The 18,401-nt window shown below is 42.7% G+C and overlaps 1 protein-coding gene across 5 annotated transcripts in view; it reads right to left on the reverse strand.

The window, feature by feature from the left end:
* The window catches only part of FBN1 (fibrillin 1), a 229,677-nt gene that overhangs the window by 170,532 nt on the left and 40,744 nt on the right, over positions 1 to 18,401 (reverse strand). For all 5 annotated transcript variants that reach the window (XR_014504560.1, XM_083411720.1, XM_083411721.1 and 2 more), the window contains exons 5-6: positions 15,039 to 15,134; positions 12,462 to 12,557 (exon numbers count right to left, since the gene is read on the reverse strand). Coding sequence is in view for 4 of the 5 variants with exons in the window: in XM_083411720.1 (XP_083267846.1) it covers positions 12,462 to 12,557; positions 15,039 to 15,134 (192 nt within the window). In the remaining variant the exon portion in view is untranslated. The remainder of the gene's footprint in view (positions 1 to 12,461; positions 12,558 to 15,038; positions 15,135 to 18,401) is intronic.

Below are 18,401 nucleotides of genomic sequence, written 5' to 3' on the forward strand. Positions count from 1 at the left end.
CAATTCTACATGTTTACTCAGAAGGAAGTCCCATTCAGCTGACTGAAACTTACTCATTGATTGAGACTTACTCCCTGGTGTGTTTAGGTTTGCAACCATAAGGTGCAATTTTACACACACCTACTTAAAAGTAAATGCATTGAACTCAAATGCACTTAATTCCAAGTAAGGAATTGAATATTTAGGGAGATACATACATTTTCACAGTGATTTTTTTTTAAGGGTTTCTGAAGCAAAACACTTTACTGTCTGTAACTGTTGTCGTGCTGTAAAATATCATTCAGGCATTTTTATAAAACAAGAGGAAGGCCTTTTGCCTTGCATGAGATTGCTGAGGATGGGACTGACTGCAAGGTAAAAAGGCAAGATGAGGTCATTCTTGAAGTTGTAGCTGGGAGGGTTAGGGAGTTCCCCAAACCCAAGCCAGCAAAACACACAAGTATGTCCAGCCAATACAGTAAGAATCTTGGTGCAGGCTTTTGAGACACAAACAACAAATAGCTAGACAATATAAACATTTGGGAGGCTGTTCTTAGGGGGTGGGAGCTGATGTTCCCACCGAGCTGATGATGTTCCCATCCTTCTTAGCTGTTTTAATACCTTGGCACAAATATTTTTCTTCTTCCTTGCTTTATGCACACAGCTTTGCAATTTAGGCCAGCTAGGATCCAAAGTAATGCCCGTATGGAGGGAGGGGGGGTCAGAAAGGTGATTTAAAACCAAACCGTCTCTATCCCTAGAACTGTAGCTGAGTGTTAGTTCAGAACAAGAGAATGAAGCCCCCAAATTTAGGGTGTTTTGTGCCTGCACAGCAATTCAGGATTTTCCAGACTCCTGTAGTGCAGGGTTCATCTCTCGCTCTCTCCTGGTGGAGAGAATAAAAAACTTTCCTTGTGTATAAGATGAATTCTGCAGAAGACGAAATAAATCTGCCTTACGTAGTAGATGTTGATGGTTAGGAGTTTACTCTCCAAGAACTCAGTAAAATTTGTTCCAGAAAACGCTTTCGCCAAATGCAGTCCCAACATACACCCAAAATTTTAACCAATAGTTAAACACTCTGCCTGTAAGTGTTTAACTATTGGTTAAAATGTTTGGGCATGTTGTAGCATCATTTCCATAAACTTAGGAAAGGGGCTCCCTTTCCAAATGTAAGTACAGTGAAATAAAAAATTTAAGTGTCCCTAATAGAGTTCTTAAGGGATGCAGGTGGCGCTGTGGGTTAAACCACAGAGCCTATGACTTGCCGATCAGAAGGTCAGTGGTTCGAATCCCCGCAACGGGGTGAGCTCCCGTTGCTCGGTCCCTGCTCTTGCCAACCTAGCAGTTCAAAAGCACATCAAAGTGCAAGTAGATAAATAGGTACCACTCCGGCAGGAAGGTAAACGGCGTTTCCGTGCGCTGCTCTGGTTCACCAGAAGCGGCTTAGTCATGCTGGCCACATGACCCGGAAGCTGTACGCCGGCTCCCTTGGCCAATAAAGCGAGATGAGCGCCGCAACCCCAGAGTCGGCCACGACTGGACCTAATGGTCAGGGATCCTTTAATAGAGTTCTTAACACTCTACTCTGAATATCTGGACAAAGCAATCCTAAACACAGATCCGTACTGCCAGGCAGGGGGTTAGGATGGAGCAAAGATTTTTCTTCACCTGCTCCACCAGCAGCAGAGGCTCCACCCACTAGTGGCTGTTGTCCATGGGGATTGGTAGGGTAGAGGACTGGGAGGCCAACAGTAGGTGGAGTCAATGACAAGTGGCTTTGGACTGTGGCTCCACTGTTGTATTCAGTCTGACTGCTCTCTGGCCATAAGGTTAGTTTGCTCTCCAAATCAGGGATGAGGAACCTGTGAACCTCCAGATGATGCTGAACACAAACCCTGTCATTCCTGACCATTGTTCATGGTGGGTGAGGTGGCTGTGGGTTGTGAGTCCAAGAACATCTGGAAAGCCGCAACTTCCTTATCCCTTCGTCTAAGTTCCCTAATGTTTGGATGCCCAAAGATCTGAGTCTTATGTTCCCTCCTCAACATTTCACCAGAAGTGTTCAATTGGGATTGTCTGTCTAACATATGCTTTTTCTTGGCAGCAGAACATGACTCATCGGCAGCACACAGACTCAACAGACGCCACATGCAGTAAAGAACGAACACAAAATGTTCAGTATTGGGAGCACTTTGACAATCTAAGCATTAGATCATTTTCAGATGGCTGACGTTCTAGAAGTGACACGGTTTACTGATGTCACAAACCAACCCGGAAGTAACTGCAAGGGTGGCTGAGTTTCTATCAATAGCATCTCTCAAGAGTGGCGAATGGCACTATTTAGCAGGAAGAAACTCCAATGAAAATCCTCATCATTACATATCTTTACATGGCTGTTTATTTGTGTATATTTAAAATTTTTATATACAGATGTTTTATGGTGGCCTATATTTGTAAAGCTTTGGCAAAGTAAGTAAAGAGCCAGTTTATGAAAACTTGCTGTTTAGAATTAACCATCTTTTCTGACACGCTTTCTGGAAATGAATAAACATTATTCACATCTTTATGGTAAATATTTTGTCAACTGAGCTGATATTGACAGGTTTCCACCACCTGCTTTAAAAAAAAATAATCTATTTTCCCCCAATGTTTTCAAATCTAACACTAAGGTTTCTTGTTAGTTTACAGCTCTTGGTTTGTCTAGAGAAGACAAACCATAGGCCCAGGTGAAGACAATACAGTATGTCAAATACACAATACAGTTTCATGGCTTCACCACACAACTCATAGTACTACTGGTTTCAACCACATACGTCTCCATTCTCCTTCTGAGAAGCACAGCCCAGATCAGGAACGGGGGTGGGGGAAGAATCTAGCATAATAAAATAAAATTGGAAGGTAATTCTATTAACCTATTTGATTTCTCCTGCACACATGTCAAAGCAAGTAAGCGATCTAGGAGCCCACCACAACCACTACAAAGTCCTCATTGTTTTTTTCTGCAAGTGAATTGATTTTTTGCTTTCTGAAAATTCCAATTTACCCCTCTGCAGTCACAAGAATTCAGTTTCCTCTCTGGCAAAACACTGCCTTGGTCAAACAGATGCTGAATTCTATACAAGACCCAACTCTTCTGCTCTTTCAACTGTACATATTTATCTACACTCATGAAGTCTGGGTGTCCCAAAAGGGAAAAAGCGTCAAGCGGGATGATGAAAACCTCTTAACCCAGCATTTCCAAATTCCAAGAGCAATCTGGAGGCCTGGATTCAAAGTTCCCTTCATAATTACACAAGAAATTGGCAGACTAGCATGGCTCATATCTCGGATATCTTGGGACAAATTCCACTGACACCCACATGGTATCATGGTCATATTTGGCTATATGAATATGTGATGTCTCGACTTAAAATGCCTCCCACTAAAACGTTAAATGTGGCATGCCAAATCCTTCTTTTCTACCCTTTCTGGACAAAATTGCACTATTTAAGCAATATTGAACTCTAATATGCAGGTTGAAATAGCTCAATGTCAACCTAAGGTTTTGCAAGGATCCCGAAAGAATGTTAGATTTGGGCTTTCTAGCAGCTAAAGTTTAGCAAAGCTTCAAAACCCTAAGGATACATATTGTTGCTTTTATAAAACATTTAGAAATATAATGTAAATGAGTGCAGAAATCTGCGTCGGGGTATTTGGGCTGTACGCAACTACATCCTACTCAGAGAATACTTGCTAAAATTACTGGATCTAATATGGCTAGCATTGGATAGAACTCTTTGCAATGACAGAGGTTAGAGATTTGAAAACTGAAGGGAAAACCCCCACTGCCTAATTCTAAACCCATTTACTTATATGGAAAACCCAGTTAGATTACCGTATTTTTTGCTCTATAAGACTCACTTTTTCCCTCCTAAAAAGTCAGGGGAAATGTGTGTGCATCTTATGGAGCAAATGCAGGCTGCGCAGCTATCCCAGAAGCCAGAACAGCAAGAGGGATTGCTGCTTTCACTGCACAGCGATCCCTCTTGCTGTTCTGGCTTCTGAGATTCAGAATATTTTTTTTCTTGTTTTCCTCCTCCAAAAACTATGTGCATCTTATGGTCTGGTGCGTCTTATAGAGCGAAAAATACGGTAATTGATCTCCCTTCCAAATAAAAGTGCTTGGGTTCACAGACCAAGAGCAACTCTACTGAGAAATAAAAGCCTTAGAGTTCAGTCAGGGATACAGTGGTACCTCGGGTTAAGTACTTAATTCGTTCCGGAGGTCCGTTCTTAACCTGAAACTGTTCTTAACCTGAAGCACCACTTTAGCTAATAGGGGCCTCCCGCTGCTGCTGCACTGCCGGAGCACGATTTCTGTTCTCATCCTGAAGCAAAGTTCTTAACCCGAGGCACTATTTCTGGGTTAGTGGAGTCTGGAACCTGAAGTGAATGTAACCTGAAGCGTATGTAACCCGAGGCACCACTGTACTCCTAGCAGAGACAGGACCTGGTGAGGAGTACAAAAATGTATTATTTTCTAATGCAGCTATTGCAGTAAAGTGATTGGGGGGTGGGATACAGCTCCCTGCCAAGGGTGCAAGGGGTTCCCAGGTAACTGCATATAGAACAACAGCCTAGATCTCCCTTTCTGAGATTTTTCAAGGAGTCTTTTATCTTTTATTCAAACAAAAGATCCCAAAGCAGACCTTCGCCTCCATATAGCACATGCGATACAAATTCTGCATTCTCTGTTTAACAGTTTGCAATCAGATTGTTCTCTTATATCATCTACTTCATTCCGTATACCTTATTTAGGCCTCTTTCCCTACAGTCCTATTCCAGTGCCAAATAGAACAAGCAGACACAAAAGAAATACAGGAAAGCTACTTGTTTCTTACAAAACTTCCAGAGATCAGCTGGAAGTGTGAACATATCTATTGCAAATGTTATTAATCATTGTTGAATAGTCATTTCCTCCCTTTCACACACACACACCCCATCATTGCAACTGCAAATTCAAGCTTAACACAACATGAATTATATTTCCCAACAGAAAATCATAATCAAGCAGTATTTTCAAATTCAAGATCTGTTATTTCTGATACCCCAAAGAGAGATAAATTATGAAGTGCATGCCAAAACTCTCAAATTTGGGTTATCTCATAGACAAATCAAATAGACAATTCAGAATTTAACCATGATTGCTTTTTTTTAATAACCATTTCTACTTAAGATTAATGGGACGCGGGTGGCACTGTGGTCTAAACCACAGCACCTAGGACTTGCTGATCAGAAGGTTGGTGGTTCGAATCCCCGCAACAGGGTGAGTTCCCATTGCTCGGTCCCTGCTCCTGCCCACCTAGCAGTTTGAAAGCACTTCAAAGTGCAAGTAGATAAATAGGTTCCGCTCCGGTGGGAAAGTAAATGCCATTTCCGTGCGCTGCTCTGGTTTGCCAGAAGCAGCTTAGTCATGCTGGCCACATGACCCGGAAGCTGTACACTGGCTCCCTCAGCCAGTAAAGCGAGATGAGCGCCACAACCCCAGAGTCGTTTGCGAGTGGACCAAACGGTCAGGGGTCCCTTTACTTAAGGTTACAGTCCTAGATACCCATAATGCACCAGGGAAACAGAACATCTACGGGCAGAGATCTTTTGATCACCAGGCAGAACAAACAAACAGGTTTTAAACTGGGAACACTCTGACAGATGAAATTTAAAAAAATTAAATCATACCACCACTGGTTGTGTGTACACTTCTTCCCTGGGTAGTCTATGAATTATCTAGTATTATGCTCTTAGTGGCAGTGTTTGGATGTCACAATTAACCATGGTTTATCATTACAGGAATGAATCTAGGTAAGTTTTGGGCTCACAAACTCCTACTTGCATGGAGGAGTTCAGATGATTTCCGTTTTAAAATTAACCACAGCTTGTTGCATTGTCCAAATCCAAGAAACTGGAGTTAATCTTAACTATGGCTTGTTTGAAAGAAGCCAACTTTAAGCCATTGGTTATAAAGCGGGTTTATTTTGATAAGCCATGATTAACACTAACCGCAGCTTAGGTGGGCATAATGATAAACTTTGGTTATGAAAGTTCCATTTGAATGAGCAGCAAAAGCTTTCAGTCTCCTCCTCACAGTAAGAGAAAGAAGGGAGGGAGGGGTTTGCCAAAGCTCATTCATGTAATGGAAAACCATAGTTCATTATGACACCCATATGTAGTCGATGGCCTGATTTAGATTATCATCCCAGGCTTCAATTGTCCAAACAAAGCCATTCTCTGTTTTAAAGGTGAATGTTCTGCTAATGACTTGAATTGATTTATTGAATTGAATTGATTTATTCAGAAATACTCTCAATTGTTTTATCTAGAAATACTCTATTTCTAAAAGAGAAAATAACAACTATCTGTGAAGTTAACAATCAGTGTACATTAACTTTCTGTGTAGTCATGAAATACCGTTTTTTTCGCTCTATAAGATGCACCAGACCATAAGACGCACCTAGTTTTTGGAGGAGGAAAACAAGGAAAAAAATATTCTGAATCTCAGAAGCCAGAAAAACAAGAGAGATCACTGTGCAGAGAAAGCAGTGATACCTCTTGCTGTTCTGGCTTCTGAGATAGCTGCGCAGCCTGCATTCACCCCAGAAGACGCACACACATTTCCCCTTACTTTTCAAGAGGGAAAATGTGAGTCTTATAGAGCAAAAAATGTGGTACTACTGTGAAAGCTTTATATTTTAGAACCCCTCTCACAAAAATATGAAGCCGTTTACACTATACAAGTGTGGCCCTATAGTTCAGGTATCTTAACAGCTATGCTAGATAAAATTTTATGTCTTTTATTTATATTGAAGTCCAAGAAAGAAATGTAGCGTCACAAGTGTATGTCTTTGTCATCAAATGTACTGCTTAGAAGACAGTTCCAAAAAGGGTTTTCTTGCGGGAGGGGGGATGGCAGTAATTATAGGTTATAATACTAGTTTAAATGCAACAAATGTTTTCGGGAAATGACTTGTACTTTTATCTACACTTTGCTGTTTGCTTTCCATACCGCTCTCAGGGTGCATAGCCTTTTCTGCAAATTATGCCAGTTATATAACAACACAGTAGTAAAGTTGCATTGCTTCAATATTGCCCAATTTGCATTTTTGCCAGAGTTCTTTGGACGTTGTTTTTTTTTAATGAGGGCTGCAGACTTTAGTAGATTTAACTGGTAAGATATGCAAATATATATTTAAATCACTAAAATAAAAAGCAATGAGACATTCAGCTGAAATGGTTTGGCAGCCCTGATTTTTACCCTTTGCTAGACTCACAGGGTGATCAAAATTCTGAAATATATATCCTGCTGCAGAGAAAGAGAGCTGAACAGGACAGACGCCGTGAAGGAAAGCCAGACATTGTTTGCACATGCAGTACGTACACGAGGGAGGTACATGCTGCAATCTTAATATTTGAAGTGACTGGAGTCTAAGCCTGCTGTCGTCTGACTCAAAAGGAAACTCTGGGTGGGAGAATGATTCTGCCTGTACTTTCCACTGCATTTAGAAACAGAAATATAGGAATCACCAAAGGTCTGAACCTGTGGAGAGCCGCTGGCACTCAGTGTAGATAATGCTAAGCTCAATAGACCAAAGCTCTGCCTTGGTAGAAATCAGCTTCCTATGTATATACCTATAACAACTCCCAAATGTTACTAGAAATGCCTTAATACTCTCTCATTTCAGTTTACATCCCTGTGTGGAGCTTCCGTTTGTAATGTAATTTCTTTTACAGTTTGATAGGACTAGATGTCCCTTGAAGTCTCTTCCATTTCTGCAGTTTTCAGCATTAAGTCAGCCTTGCAATCAACAACTTGGTTGGCACCTGAAGGCAACCAGCAATTCCATGCAGATGTGTGAATGGGCTGAGCCAGGAGCAACAAATCTCTCCTTTCCTCTGCCATCAGTGCACTTAATTTCCATGTTGGCTGAGGAGGAAGGGGTGGTGGCCGAGGACCATTGGGTATGCTAGGGCGGAAGGCAGGGTGACCAACCATAGGGAGAGCCAGAGGCAAGGACAGGCAGAGTCAACTAATTTTGTCTCCATCCTCTTCCATGTTCAAGAAGAAGAGGAAGAGTTTGGATTTGATATCCCGCCTTTCACTCCCTTTAAGGAGTCTCAAAGCGGCTAACATTCTCCTTTCCCTTCCTCCCCCACAACAAACACTCTGTGAGGTGAGTGGGGCTGAGAGACTTCAAAAAAGTGTGACTGGCCCAAGGTCACCCAGCAGCTGCATGTGGAGGAGCAGAGACGCGAACCCGGTTCCCCAGATTACAAGACTACCGCTCTCAACCACTACACCACACTGGCGCTCTATTGTTCAGGGTGTGACTGAGACTAAGGAGGAAGGTGGTTGGCAGTGCCACCCCCTGGATTGGATTTAAGAAAGCAGGTAGGCAATCTGCTGGCTGAGGACAGACTGCATTGGGTGGGGTGGTACCCCATTTGCCCTAACAGAGAGGGCTCAACTAGGAGGACAGGAAGCTCATTCTGCAGCCAAGATCCTCTTCTATCAACCTGTTTGGTGGAAGGCTTTTTCTTTTTCTTTTTATTATTAATTTTTATTAAATTTTTCAAAAAATAGAAATTAAACAAAGAAAAACAAAGAACAATACACAACACTGTAAACACACTTATATACCTATTTTCCAAAATGAAAACTAATAAAAATAAAAAGAAAGAAAATGAAAAATGAAAAATATAAAGACAAAAGAAAAGATACTTTTCATAACCTGGAATATTACCAAATTCTTGCTTCAAATACTGCAATATATAAATCTTAGTTAAAATATTATAAAAGACTTCCACCATATTCACCACACTTCTCTTGGTGGAAGGCTTTTTAAATAGCCTGCTAACAGGCTTGAATTCTGACTCCCACTAACTTTTGTGCGCCTATTTACAAGGCTGTATGCAATAGGCTTGGAATTACTTCCATCCAGTAGCCGATGATGTGATACACAGATATCCCCATAAGTTTTTGTAATAAAGCAGAAATGTTATTTGCCCAATTTTACTACATTAAGTACTTCGAAAAGTTACTATCTAAAGGTAGGCTATAACTATTGTAAACAAATAAAAACATGATGGAATAAAAAGACATTAACTTTAACAACATGTTTGGAACACAGTCCATCTGAGAGCCATTAAGAGTGAATGAAATGTTTTTAATGAGTTGCAGAGGTAATAGATTCCCATTTCAAAATAGTCCATTGGCTTGGATTGATGAGTACTTGTGACTAATGATGGCATCTGTCAACAGGCTGGCTGCTCTGGAGCTATCAAAACTAAGGTTACCAGATTTTTTTCAATTAATCCGAGGACACTTTTCAACTTCCTACTAGATGGATTTTGTCAGGGGACTGATTTGTAAATCCAGGGACTGTCCCCGAGGACGCCTGGTAACCTTAATCAAAACCTTTCGATCTTTTTACAGTTTAGGTTGCCTACTCTATATTCACAAAAATCAGCTGCTGTGTCTTGAACACACACTGATTTGTTACTCCCTGTTACACTGGTTGGCAAAACGAACCAGTTGGCTTTGCCACTGGTTGGCAGAAAAAAAAACTGTGCACAATTCCAATCAAGGTATAAACACCACAAGCCAGATTCCTCCAGATCCTAGAAATCCAAAGTGACAACACCATGTGACCATGTGTATTTGGGATTTTTAGAAACATATAAATAGAAAAGTGGTATGCATCCTTAAGTCTGGCAGTTGTTGATTCAGATTTAATCGCAAAACTGTTTCTCTGTTGCATCTTCAGTACCAGTATCACAAAGGGAAGGTCCACAGTTCAGTGGTAGAGTATCTGCTTTGCAATCCCTGGCATCCCCCCGGTAGAGCTGAGAGAGGATCCTGTCTGAAACCCTGGAGAGCTGCTGCCAGTCAGTGTAGACAATACTGAGCTAGATGGAGCAGTGTCTGACTCAGCCCAAGGCAGCTTCCATTGATTCCTGTGAAGTCCCCACTCCCCTTCACAGAGCTACAGTAAAGGAGAGGGGATTAGCTGAATGCAAAAACTGACCTTAGCAGTCAAAATAAGTCAGAATGGGTGTGATCATGTCTCATTCAGCATTTTTTAAGCCTTGCTAATTTCTATGCAGCCTTGCTAATTTCTATGCAGCCTTGCTAATTTCTATGCAGTGGGTGGCACTGTGGGTTAAACCACAGAGCCTAGGACTTGCCGATCAGAAGGTCAGCGGTTCAAATCCCTGCGATGGGGTGAGCTCCCATTGCTCGGTCCCTGCTCCTGCCAACCTAGCAGTTCGAAAGCACATCAAAGTGCAAGTAGATAAATAGGTACCGCTCCAGCAGGAAGGTAAACGGTGTTTCCGTGCGCTGCTCTGGTTCTCCAGAAGCGGCCTATTCACGCTGGCCACATGACCCGGAAGCTGTACGCCGGCTCCCTTGGCCAATAAAGCAAGATGAGCCCCGCAACCCCAGAGTCAGCCATGACTGGACCTAACGGTCAGGGGTCCCTTTACTAATTTCTATGCAATAAATTTAGCATGGGGTTAAGACTCGGAAGTCTGGCTCAAGTGCACCCCATCATTTTAATGCTGGGTTTAAACAACAAGCATGGGGTGCACGGATTTGTTCAAACTTTGTAAGTATACGGACAACTCTGCTCGGAGCCAAATGCATGAGACCTCTCTCTGCTGTTTTCCTCTCTGTGGCTGAACACAGTATAAACAGTCCTTCCCCTGCTCCTAACATTTGGCTGCTCTCTGTAACCACCTATTTTTCCTGTGTGGAAGAGTTAACCGTAATGCTGGATCCAATCCTACCCTGGCTTGTAACAGTTTGCATTCAAACTGCTCTCTGTAGCTACTGGAGTTTCTCCCAGGTTTAGGCTTGAACAGAGCCTACATACATATGCAAGAGAAAGGTGGACTTGCTTGACTGAGTATATAATAGTCTGCTTTATATGTAACCCATCGTATGAATTTTCCAGACACCAAGTTAGCCCATTTGTTCAAATTAAAACATACGTTATCTGCAAAAATACAAAAACAGCCAAACGATAACTACAGTTAAACAGCTATTGCTGTCATCTCTTTCCAGAATGCTCTTAAACTTGATTTAATTTCCTTCAACTACTTCGGGCACAGCAGATAAGTAGGGCTGTGTTCTCATCTGGAAACAGCTGTGTGTGTTGCTATGGCTACCCAAGCAAAAAAAAAGTTCACAAAACTGATAACAAACTCATGCAAGTTTTACAGAAGAAGAACTCTGCAAAGCTAGTCAAAACAAAGCACGAGACTTGAGGGAGGATATAGTATAACTCCGATACTTAAGTGTGGCTCCAATTGCCAAAACATTGCCCAAGACATTCTGTGTATATTAAACAGCAAGCTAAAATGTACGTGATTGCATTCATTTTACTGGCCAGCTTTTACAGCTAAAAATGAAAAATGAAACAAAATGAACTCCCAAGTTTCCTTTGCCTTTCATCCTCATCCCCATCTTTAAATAAAAAGTATGCATACCTCCAACACATCTAAATTCCAGCAGGGGTGGCCAAAATTCAGTGCTAAAAGTGCACATATAGCACTGAATCTCTAAAGTCCTGCACCTCAAATTCTGTACAGGTTCAAAGTGGGTCACTCCTTCATCAACATCACAGTCGTTAATAAAACCTCACACACATACCGAACCATACGATACCGTGGAAACAAAGGCACAACCATTGCTGTGTCCTAAGTACACCAGTGCCTTGTTCCACGTAAGAGAAAGTGTTGCCATTTTCTTCCTGACAATAGGAAATGAAGCTGTGAGAAGCAGCTATAATGATAGATAACAAATGCTGCACTTGTTGAATTTCTGCCTCTCGGGCAGCTGATTAAAAGCACAGAAGCTTCATCAGAGAGGGAAACGGCAGCCTGAGTGTGAGGTGAAAGAGGGAAACTTGGTTGCTTAGCAATCATGGAAAAGGCCTTTGCGCCAAGAAGCAATATAGAAGTAAGGATAACGTCCATACATTGCAAAAACAAAAACCTGGAGAATAAGGAACAGAGACTCATTGGCCTCTTCTAAGATTTGAAATGATTGCTCTGTGTGGATTCACCAGAGGGTTATAGTGTCAGAGTAGGTAAGGACACACTATCCTGGAACTGCAATAAGAGGAAGTACAAATAACACAAATTTATTTCTTCCCCTGCTTTGTTTTAACATGCAAAGCTGCCCTGAATCCTGTTGGTAATAAGGAGCTATTTCCTCACTCCATCACCTGCCACAGTTTCATTTGCCTTTAATCAGATTTTCTTTAAAAAAAAGTCTTCCAGAAACATATTGTTCCTTCATCTTAATTCATCACACTCTGCAAACAATAAAAAAACCCCAGAAGCTTAACTCATACTGACTCATTCAGAAGCTTAACTCATACACAACACATCAAAGTCCGGTCTTTTCTAATGGGGGGGGGGGATATGGAAATCCCACCTACCTCTTTCACACTGAGGTCCAGTAAAGCCATAAGTGCAGGCACATCTGTTTGGGGCGACACATCTCCCTCCATTAAGGCACCCACTTTCGCAGACAGCTGTAAGTGAAATGAGCAATAGAGTTATTTGGACGCTCTCATGTTTCAATGACGGGCAACCGTTTGTGGCTTTACCCGGGCCTGTAGCTTGTCTCGCTCCAGACAAACCACACACTGTAACCAAGGTTTGGTCCTGGGTTTACAGCTCATGGCCTGTTTGGAGAAGACAAACTATGAGCCTGGGTTCAGGCAACAGCATAGCTTGGCTCAAAGCACCCTAGCAGCAGCAGACCTCGGAGAGTTCAGGGGCTGTGACTCTTCTCACTGGAGGCCTTCACACTTCCACACTAACCCATAGTTTGGTTTAGTGTTACGTGGGAACCAGCTCTGTGGTTCTGAGTGTGCTTTAATAACTGTTTGATCGTTGTATTGTATTTGGGCTATTTTGCTAACTCCAGGAGAAAGCATAGTCTCAAAACCGCAAATAAAATAAAATAATAATGGAAATATTAAGGTTTAGTGTAGAAGCACCCAACCAGCTGTGTAAGAAATTACTATTTGGGTCTTTGTCCTCAAGCAGTACCTACTGCTGGGTCCAAGCAATGGTAGCTCTGTACCAGGGTGGAAGAGGTCACCTATCTGAAAGAGCTATAAAAGGTAAAGGTAAAGGGACCCCTGACCATTAGGTCCAGTCGTGGCCGACTCTGGAGTTGCGGCGCTCATCTCGCTTTATTGGCTGAAGGAGCTGGCGTACAGCTTCCGGGTCATGTGGCCAGCATGACTAAGCCGCTTCTGGCAAACCAGAGCAGCGCACAGAAACGCCGTTTACCTTCCCGCCAGAGCGGTACCTATTTATCTACTTGCACTTTGACGTGCTTTCGAACTGCTAGGTTGGCAGGAGCAGGGACCAAGCAATGGAAGCTCACCCCGTTGCGGGGATTCGAACCGCCGACCTTCTGATCAGCAAGTCCTAGGCTCTGTGGTTTAACCCACAGTGCCACCCTCATCCCTTTATAAGGACATACCCTTAGTTAAAAGACAAAAACTTTCTATTTCCCCCTTCTTTCTCCCTATGAAACCTCACACACATCTGCCCAACTGAATTACAGGCCTCTTTCTAAGAACATGATTCGCAGTTAAACACATTATTACAAATCCACATTGCTTGGCAAAACCACTTGTTGGAATATGGATGGCCTGGGACTCTGACAGTCTTACTCACTTTGACCAGCAAGCAAGCCTTTGCTGGTGAATGCCAAACTCTATGAACTACTTATCAAATGCAGTCATGTATTTCAAAACAGCCAAACATCAAGTTCAGCTATGACTTTATTTGAAAAGCCAAAGATTTAGCATATGTAATCCAATTCCCCAATATGTCACAATTTCAACAGAGCAAGATATGGGCACAATCCGGCCATTTCTACGCATGAAAAGGGGTTACTAATAAAATGAATTGTAAGTCTATCCTTTCCATCCCTTTGCCAGCTTTGCACCAATGCACCACAGTTCACAATCTAGTAATTTCTGGTCAACCAAGGCTTTCCTAGACCTCACTTACCTGCCTCTAGTGCCTGTTACTCCCCAGGTAACACATATATCATTTGCTTCTGCTGTGAGCAGCATGGATACATGTAAATGAGATGTGGGAAGACCTCATCTTACCTGGAAAGGCTGAGTGCATTTCAGTGTACCCAGTCATGCAGCAGTACAACCAGCATAGAAGCCAGCATGGCGTGAGGGTGAACATTAGAATACATTCTGATAGGAGCCACCTTGCAGTCTGCTCCACGTTTGCAAAGGGGCCAGACAGCACCCACAGTTGAAGTTCTAACTAATCAGATCCTACATGCATAAAACCTTTCAAGCCTTTGATAAGTCTAGGAACGCAAGAACTGTTTTAAGCAACGTGGTTGATGTGCTGTGAGTTACGTTGTTTTAATTGTGATGTGGAAAAATGGAAATTAATTTTTTTAAAAAAATTAATGCATAGAACTGCAACATCAGGCAATATCCAATTATTATGAATTTGCCTGATGCTTACTTTAATTGTTCTAGTCAGAAAGAATTCTCCTGGCATCTATTGCAAAGTCACGTGCTAGCTTGAAAAATTCCACAGCAGTTAACCAGCAGCCCAGAATTTGTTGATTACAATGGATTTGTTCGTCTTCTTGTGGCTGAGCTCTACAAATGTCAGATGAGAATTTTTAGCTCAAAACTGGGCCACTCCTCTCAGTTTCACAACAGAAGTCTCAACCAAAAGTCCACTTCCCAGTGACTGCCATTGTCACCCTTTCCCTAAAGAAACCTGGAAGCAACACTGTATGATAACATAGTGTCACTGCCTGATTACTTGGCAGCTTCCAGTTGGTGGCTTCCAGTAAGATCTCTTCCTGCGACCACTGGTGCTGGCAAAGCCCCCATTTCACCCACAATTTCTCCATTTCTCCTCTGCCTCCAAAAATCACTAAAATGCACCCCGTATCACTTAGTACACATAGGACAGTACCCCTAGCTAAATGTTAGATTACATTTACTTACGCTGCCCACAGTGTGTTCCTGTGTATCCTTTCTGACAGAGACAATGGTCATCACTGCATGTACCTCCATTCATACACCTGATGTTGCAATGTTGCACTGGAAAGGAAAGACAATTACTTAACTGTGTGGTCTAGAGAAGCTAAACAGCAGATGGCAACCATTTTAAATGTTTAATTCTATGAAGCGCTGGCCACAACCACCATCAAATAGAAATGCAGAATGCCTCATTGTCTTTTGTGGCTTTTTGGTCACCGTTAAGGGGCCTGGAAGGAATTTTTCCACTTGGCAAATTGGCACCAGCCATTTGGTTTTTTCGCCTACCTCGTAGCAAATCGTCACAACTTCCTCGGTTTGGCGGTTAGGAATTGCTAGGGGTATTGTTATGTAGATGAATGCGAGGGAGGAGCGCCATCACCTCCCCCGGATAATGAAGGGTAGTCTGGTAAAGGATTCCGGGGGTGGGCGTGGCCACGTCCGAAGCCTATAGAGGCCAGGGCCCAAGGCACGCCCCCAAGCAGTGACCCCTGGGGGAGTGCCTCGTTGATGTGCATCAGCAGGGCTCCCCCTGCTGGTGTTAACCCTTCCCGGCCTTTCAGGCAGACGGACGGAAGCCGGATAGTCATTTAGGACCAATGCCTAAGCCAATACCACTCATCACCTGTAACCAATGAAGTTGTGGCCAATTTTAGCCCATTAACCTTAATTATGGTGTCTTGTGTCTTTATTTCTGCTGGGGGGAGGCGGGAACTTGCCACGCAATGTGCAGCCAAGCTTTCTGAAATCAAGAAAGTCCTTGAATACAGTGCTCTTCTGCCTTGGGACCACACTTATTGTTGGGCTACAACTCCCTTCGTCCCAAGCAGACCTGGTGCAAAAAGAGCTTTTAAGTTCTCTGCCTTGGAAGGAGGGCAAGGCCCTCTCAACACGCCGGTTTGGGGCTGCCTCTGTGAGACCCTATGGGGCTGTTCAAGTTCCCATAATATCCTACAAAAGCATCCCTACTCATCTTCCAGAGCCAACACATCAAGAATGCCTTGTCTGGCAAGCAATGTAGAGAGCTTAGAAGTTTTTTTGCGAGGTTTTTGGAAGGCTAAGGGTCTCATGCAAGATCTCATGGGAGCTCGGACAGACCTGCAAGATCTTGCGAGAGCACCCCAGAGCTCTTGGCCTTGCCTCCAAGCAAGATGCAGAACTTAAAAGCTTTCGTTCCACTTTGCTTGCATTTAACTTGCAAAATTTCAACCAGCTGGTCTTCAGTTGTATGTGGTTGAAATCACACAAGTTAAATGTGCATAAGATGTGATTGTTTGCTACATTTTAAAACACTGTGGCACCAACTTTATACTTTGACTCTATGGAAAACTGTAGAAACAGTTGGCTACTTTCAACTACTGTAAGTGATATTCAGAGTATACCTATTGAAATCAATGGACTTGATCAACTTAATTCCATTGATTTCAGTTGGTCTACTCTGAATATGACCATCCAATGCTATTATTTTCCAACGAAAGTGAAAGGGCACAATTTAGAGGGGAAAATGAGCAATTGTATTTGCTGACTTCCACAGAGGAATCGCCCAGCTCTCTACCACTGAAATCATTAAGGTTTGGAGCCAAACTATATAGGATGCTAAATGTGTCTTTGCATGTAAAGGTTTTTCTGAAATTGCTGTCAGTGGAGGGATTCTTCCCAACATAAATAGCAGCTTTGAAGGAGCATTTTTTTTTTTTGTCACAACCACAGCAAGTGAGGAAAGGGTTAAATTGCCTACCCACCTGTCTGCCTCAGTGGCAATAATTTGAGGCCCTCCCAGTGGCTGCTATTTAGGATTTAGGAAAACAAAACCTACATGCTAGATGCAAAGACTCATATAAGGTCACATCTAGTTCAAAAGGGCTTAACTTCAGCTAGATTCTGTGCAAGGCATCTGCAAATCTGCAGCCCACTATAATTGGTGGAGCCTTATTCACACCCTCCTAAGCAGGTCTGAAAAAGGTGGGCAGTGGTTTCAAAATGTATGGTCGGACTTTGCTTTATAAAACCTTAGGAAAACAGAAGGGATTAGAAAACACATAGGAAATGATATCATCTGTCAGGCGGAGTAGGAACTTAAACCACAAACTGATTTCAATTAGAGTAAAGCAAGCCAAAAGCTAACTTCCATTCCCACATTTATTACCAAAGGCATTTAAATGCTTTGAGATAATAAGTTTAACGGTAGCTTGAGTGCAGAGCTGTTGTTGTTTTACCTTACTTTTTTCCCCAAGCTACAGGCTGATAATATTTCTTCATCTTAGTCTTATACGCAACTCTGCAATGCGGGACTGCGGGAGAGAGGGTACCCTATTCTGCCTTAATTCATTTTCCAAAGGAAATTATTTCTCATGCAGTCTTAATTATCTGGCAGACTAGGAATGCAAATCATCGTTTTTATTGGAATTGTTTTTAAGGCCTGAGTGGGGCTGCATGGACTCACCAGTGTTGAAGCTTTTTACAGCTTTCATTTTTTTACATTGTGGCAGTGGGAGGGAACCTAGGGTTCAAGGGTGAAATGTGCCCCCCCCCTCAGGCCTCTTTATCAGGCCCCTGGGACTCTGCCCAGACCACACAAACCTCCCTCAGCCATGTCCCCTTTTCCCTAAGCAACATCCAACCCAGCTTTGTTTCAAACTCTCCTTGAGTGGTTTTGCTTCCTTCATTGGCACACTACATTTCCTGGCCAGCTGCGGAAGAAGTAGTTCCTATTCCTCCCAGGCCAGCATGGAAACCAGGCAGTCTGGAAGAGGAGTGACAGCAACCCTTCCTCTGCCAGCCCATTCATCACCCCCATGGAATTCCCTGAACCCACTGCCTGGAATTCATGCCACCTTTGATGTTACATACAAGGCTGCATGAACAGATCTAAACTAGGGCCTACCATTATAGATGTATCCAACAATGGTATGGATGATGACTGTTTACGTAACTAAAAGCAAAAAAGAAAAGGGGGGAAAAAGAGAGTGGGTGCAATGGAATTGATGCGAGTATTCTGTATTCACCCATCTGTACGGAAATTTGGGCAATTCTTCAACAGCAATGCATTGCATTTGCTGTCAAAACTGCTTGCAACCCAATCCAATGCATGGCTATTCAGAAGTAAGTCGCATTGTTTTCAACAAGGCTTAAGTGTGTTTAGGGTTGCGTCCTTAAATATCTAAAGGCAGCTGAGAGTACTCTATACAGTGGTACCTTGGTTCTCAAACGCCTTGGTACTAAAACGCCTTGGTTGGTTCCCAAACGCCAAAAACCCAGAAGTAAATGTTCTGGTTTGCGAACGTTTTTTGGAAGCCGAACATCCGATGCGGCTGTCGCCTATTGTTTCCG

The sequence above is a fragment of the Podarcis tiliguerta genome (genome assembly GCF_965153285.1).
Source record: "Podarcis tiliguerta genome assembly, chromosome: 14".
NCBI classification, from domain to species: Eukaryota; Metazoa; Chordata; class Lepidosauria; order Squamata; family Lacertidae; genus Podarcis; species Podarcis tiliguerta.